Below are 6,000 nucleotides of genomic sequence, written 5' to 3' on the forward strand. Positions count from 1 at the left end.
TCTGTATTGTCAGTCTCCCTGTGCTATCCTGTCTGTCTGTTGGGTCAGTCTCCCTGTCCTACCCTTTCTGTATTGTCAGTCTCCCTGTGCTATCCTGTCTGTCTGTTGGGTCAGTCTCCCTGTGCTATCCTGTCTGTCTGTTGGGTCAGTCTCCCTGTGCTATCCTGTCTGTCTGTTGGGTCAGTCTCCCTGTGCTATCCTGTCTGTCTGTTGGGTCAGTCTCCCTGTGCTATCCTGTCTGTCTGTTGGGTCAGTCTCCCTGTCCTACCCTTTCTGTATTGTCAGTCTCCCTGTGCTACCCTTTCTGTCTGTTGGGTCAGTCTCCCTGTCCTACCCTTTCTGTCTGTTGGGTCAGTCTCCCTGTGCTATCCTGTCTGTCTGTTGGGTCAGTCTCCCTGTGCTATCCTGTCTGTCTGTTGGGTCAGTCTCCCTGTGCTATCCTGTCTGTCTGTTGGGTCAGTCTCCCTGTGCTATCCTGTCTGTCTGTATTGTCAGTCTCCCTGTGCTATCCTGTCTGTCTGTTGGGTCAGTCTCCCTGTGCTATCCTGTCTGTCTGTTGGGTCAGTCTCCCTGTGCTATCCTGTCTGTCTGTTGGGTCAGTCTCCCTGTCCTACCCTTTCTGTATTGTCAGTCTCCCTGTGCTATCCTGTCTGTCTGTTGGGTCAGTCTCCCTGTGCTATCCTGTCTGTCTGTTGGGTCAGTCTCCCTGTGCTATCCTGTCTGTCTGTTGGGTCAGTCTCCCTGTGCTATCCTGTCTGTCTGTTGGGTCAGTCTCCCTGTGCTATCCTGTCTGTCTGTTGGGTCAGTCTCCCTGTGCTATCCTGTCTGTCTGTTGGGTCAGTCTCCCTGTGCTATCCTGTCTGTCTGTTGGGTCAGTCTCCCTGTGCTATCCTGTCTGTCTGTTGGGTCAGTCCACCTGTCCTATCTAACCACTGCCTGTCGTGTAAGTCTACCTGTCCTATCCTGTATGTCTGTATTAGAGGTCGATTATGATTGTTCAATGCCAATACTGATTTATTGGAGGACTAAAAAAATCCGATACCGATTAATTGGACGATTTGTTTTATTTTATTTATTTGTAATAATGACAATACTGAATGAACACTTATTTTAACCTAATATAATACATCAATAAAATCAATTTAGCCTCAAATAAATAATGAAACATGTTCAATTTGGTTTAAATAATGCAAAAACAAAGTGTTGGAGAAGAAAGTAAAAGTGCAATATGTGCCATGTAAGAAAGCTAACGTTTCAGTTCCTTGCTCAGAACATGAGAACATATGAAAGCTGGTGGTTCCTTTTAACATGAGTCTTCAATATTCCCAGGTAAGAAGTTTTAGGTTGTAGTTATTATAGGAATTATAGGACTATTTCTCTCTATACCATTTGTATTTCATTAACCTTTGACTATTGGATGTTCTTATAAGCACTTTAGTATTGCCAGTGTAACAGTATAGCTTCCGTCCCTCTCCTCACTCCTCCCTGGGCTCGAACCAGGAACACATCGACAACAGCTATCCTCGAGTCATCGTTACCTATCGCTCCACAAAAGCCGCAGGCCTTGCAGAGCAAGAGGAACAACTACTCCAAGTCTCAGAGCGAGTGACGTCACCGATTGAAACGCTACTATTGCGCACCCCGCTAACTAGCTAGCCATTTCACATCGGTTACACCAGCCTAATTTCGGGAGTTGATAGGCTTGAAGTCATAAACAGCGCAATGCTTGAAGCACAGCTAAGAGCTGCTGGCAAAACGCACGAAAGTGCTGTTTGAAATAATGCTTACGAGCCTGCTGGTGCCTACCATCGCTCAGTCAAACTGCTCTATCAAATATCAAATCATAGACTTAATTATAACATAATAACACACAGAAATACGAGCCTTTGGTCATTAATATGGTCCAATCCGGAAACTATCATCTCGAAAACAAAGCGTTTATTCTTTCAGTGAAATACGGAACCGTTCCGTATTTTATCTAACGGGTGGCATCCCTAAGTCTATATACTGCTGTTACATTGTACAACTTTCAATGTTATGTCATAATTATGTACAATTCTGGTGAATGAATTACTTTGTTTGTCTTAGTTAGGAATAAATGGACTTCACACAGTTCACAACGAGCCAGGTGGCCCAAACTGCTGCATATACCCTGACTGCTTGCACGGAACGCAAGAGAAGTGACACAATTTCCCTAATTATAAAACATTCATGTTAGCAGGCAATATTAACTAAATATGCAAGTTTAAAAATATATACTTGTGTATTGATTTTAAAGAAAGGCATTGATGTTTATGGTTAGGTTTGGTGCAACTACAGTGCTAAGTCATCACCCGTTTGGCGAAGTAGGCTGTGATTCGATGAGAAATTAACAGGCACCGCATCGATTATATGCAACGCAGGACACGCTAGATAAACTAGTAATATCATCAACCATGTGTAGTTAACTAGTGATTATGTTAAGATTGATTGTTTTTCATAAGATAAGTTTAATGCTAGCTAGCAACTTACCTTGGCTTCTTGCTGCCGTCGCGTAACATGCAGGCTCCTCGTGGAGTGCAATGTAAGGCAGGTGGTTAGAGCGTTGGACTAGTAACCGGAAGGTTGCAAAAACAAATCCCTGAGCTGACAAGGTGAAAATCTGTCGTTCTGCCCCTGAACAAGGCAGTTAACCCACTGTTCCTAGGCCGTCATTGTAAATAACAATGTGTTCTTAACTGACTTTCCTAGTTAAATATAAGTAAAAAAATATAAAAAAAACGGTGTCCAAAAATTCAGATTGTTGAAACCTTGAAATCGGCCTTAATTAATCGATCATTCCGATTTAATTGGTTGACCTCTAGTCTGTGTGTGTCAGTATACCTGTTCTATCCTGTCTGTCAGTTGCCCTGTCCTATCATGTGTCTGTTGTCAGTCTACCTGTCCTGTCTGTCTGTTGTCATTCTACCTGTCCTGTCTGTCTGTTGTCAGTCTACCTGTCCTGTCTGTCTGTTGTCAGTCTACCTGTCCTGTCTGTCTGTTGTCAGTCTACCTGTCCTGTCTGTCTGTTGTGTCAGTCTATCTGTCCTGTCTGTTATCAGTCTACTTGTCTGTCTGTTATCAGTTTACCTGTCTGTCTGTTATCAGTCTACCTGTCTGTCTGTTATCAGTCTACCTGTCTGTCTGTTATCAGTCTACCTGTCTGTCTGTTATCAGTCTACCTGTCTGTCTGTTATCAGTCTACCTGTCTGTCTGTTATCAGTCTACCTGCCTGTCTGTTGTCATTCTACCTGTCCTGTCTGTCTGTTGTGTCAGTCTACCTGTTGTGTCAGTCTACCTGTCCTGTATCTGTTGTGTCAGTCTACCTGTCCTGTCTCTGTTGTGTCAGTCTACCTGTCCTGTCTCTCTGTTGTGTCAGTCTACCTGTCCTGTCTGTCTGTTGTGTCAGTCTACCTGTCCTGTCTGTCTGTTGTGTCAGTCTACCTGTCCTGTCTGTCTGGTGTCAGTCTACCTGCCCTGTCTGTCTGGTGTCAGTCTACCTGTCCTATCCTAATCACATGCTGTGTCTATCTCTCTTCCAGTGAAGAGCCGGAAACCCTCACTAGGCGACCTGATCCTTCGCCACACCAACAGCCCCACGCGGGCACGCCACGCCGCCCAGCTCGCCCTGGCCCACGTACGAGACGGCGGCCAATCGCTGCACAGTGCCCTGTTCCGGGGCGGGTCAGGGGCGTCGGGGCTGGAGAAGCAGGCAGAGGCTCTGAGGGTGAAGAACGCCGTCTACTGCGCCGTCATCTTCTCCGAGTTCCTCAAGGAGCTGGCCGCTCTGGCCCAGGAGCACGCTGTCTCCATGCCCTTCCTCCAGAGCCACGACACTGAGGAGTGATGCTGTCTGTCTCCACACCCTTCCTCCAGAGCCACGACACCGAGGAGTGATGCTGTGTCTCCATCCCCTTCCTCCAGAGACATGACACCGAGGAGTGATGCTGTCTGTCTCCATGCCCTTCCTCCAGAGCCACGACACTGAGGAGTGATGCTGTCTGTCTCCACACCCTTCCTCCAGAGCCACGACACCGAGGAGTGATGCTGTGTCTCCATCCCCTTCCTCCAGAGACACGACACCGAGGAGTGATGCTGTCTGTCTCCATGCCCTTCCTCCAGAGACACGACACCGAGGAGTGATGCTGTCTGTCTCCATGCCCTTCCTCCAGAGACACGACACCGAGGAGTGATGCTGTCTGTCTCCACGCCCTTCCTCCAGAGACGTGACACTGAAGGTTGCAACCCGATTTCAACCCTCCTCCCAGAAGATTGAGAAGCATTGGATTGGTTGTAAGCGTTGTCTGGAGGGAGTTCCTTTCCACCGTTGTTAAATCTAGTGTACGTGACGTCTGGGCCTGTATCCACAAAGTGTCTAAAAGACAGACGGGATAGGGCAGGTAGACTGACACAGACAGACAGACAGTGGTTTGGATAGCGCAGGTAGACTGACACAGACAGACAGACAGACAGAGACAGACAGGATAGGACAGGTATACTGACACAAGAGACAGTGGTTAGGACAGGTAGACTGACACAAGAGACCGTGGTTAGGACAGGTAGACTGACACGCGAGACAGTGGTTAGGATAGGACAGGCAGACTGACACGTGAGACAGTGGTTAGGATAGGACAGGTAGACTGACACGTGAGACAGTGGTTAGGATAGGACAGGTAGACTGACACAAGAGACAGTGGTTAGGATAGGACAGGTAGACTGACACGAGACAGTGGTTAGGATAGGACAGGTAGACTGACACTCGACAGTGGTTAGGATAGGACAGGTAGACTGACACGTGAGACAGTATTTAGGATAGGACAGGTAGACTGACACGTGAGACAGTGGTTAGGATAGGACAGGTAGACTGACACAAGAGACAGTGGTTAGGATAGGACAGGTAGACTGACACTCGACAGTGGTTAGGATAGGACAGGTAGACTGACACGTGAGACAGTATTTAGGATAGGACAGGTAGACTGACGGGGAACTGGCATCAGTTTAGAATTTTACATCATAACGAATAAGATTGTATGAACAGATCCTAGATCGGCACTCCTTCTCTAGGACACTGTGACCATATATGGACAGATTCTAGATCGGCACTCCTTCTCTAGGACACTGTGACCATATATGGACACATCCTAGATCGGCACTCCTTCTCTAGGACACTGTGACCATATATGGACAGATCCTAGATCGACACTCCTTCTCTAGGACACTGTGACCTTATATGGACAGATCCTAGATCAGCAATCCTTCTCTAGGACACTGTGACCATATATGGACAGATCCTAGATCGGCACTCCTTCTCTAGGACACTGTGACCTTATATGGACAGATCCTAGATCAGCAATCCTTCTCTAGGACACTGTGACCATATATGGACAGATCCTAGATCGGCACTCCTTCTCTAGGACACTGTGACCATATATGGACAGATTCTAGATCAGCACTCCTTCTCTAGGACACTGTGACCATATATGGACAGATCCTAGATCAGCAATCCTTCTCTAGGACACTGTGACCATATATGGACAGATCCTAGATCAGCACTCCTTCTCTAGGACACTGTGACCATATATGGACAGATCCTAGATCAGCACTCCTCTAGGACACTGTGACCATATATGGACAGATCCTTTACTCCCTTCCACCTGCAGGGGGCAAAGTGGAGCACTGATGGGGCTGAGAGCTACAGTGAAGAGACGAGAGGGAGGGGGACAGTTCATTCGGACAATGTGAAATCAAGAATGGAAATGCTATATATATATATATATATATATATATATATATATATATATATATATATATATATATATATATATATATATATATATACACACACACACTAAATGTGAATAGATCTGTAGATCTTGGAGAGTGGTCTGTAGTGTACATACCATAGCAGGGTGGTAGTGTAGCGCTGCACCACATGTGCACATGGTGCTGAGTCAGCTCTTTCCACTCTCCCCTCTAGTGAAT

At 46.5% G+C, this 6,000-nt stretch overlaps 1 protein-coding gene across 3 annotated transcripts in view; it reads left to right on the forward strand.

The window, feature by feature from the left end:
* LOC110502172 (FTS and Hook-interacting protein homolog) overlaps positions 1-5,426 on the forward strand; it is a 49,373-nt gene extending 43,947 nt beyond the window's left edge. Inside the window, exons 11-12 of one of the 3 annotated variants that reach the window (XR_005038845.1) lie at positions 3,561-4,915; positions 4,952-5,426. Coding sequence is in view for 1 of the 3 variants with exons in the window: in XM_036959420.1 (XP_036815315.1) it covers positions 3,561-3,865 (305 nt within the window). In the remaining 2 variants the exon portion in view is untranslated. Of the gene's footprint in view, positions 1-3,560 lie in introns of all 3 variants that reach the window. The other 2 variants (XR_005038846.1, XM_036959420.1) reach the window with 2 other exon arrangements.
* Positions 5,427-6,000: the final 574 nt, after the last annotated feature.

Source organism: Oncorhynchus mykiss, chromosome 22 (assembly GCF_013265735.2).
Source record: "Oncorhynchus mykiss isolate Arlee chromosome 22, USDA_OmykA_1.1, whole genome shotgun sequence".
Lineage (NCBI taxonomy): Eukaryota > Metazoa > Chordata > Actinopteri > Salmoniformes > Salmonidae > Oncorhynchus > Oncorhynchus mykiss.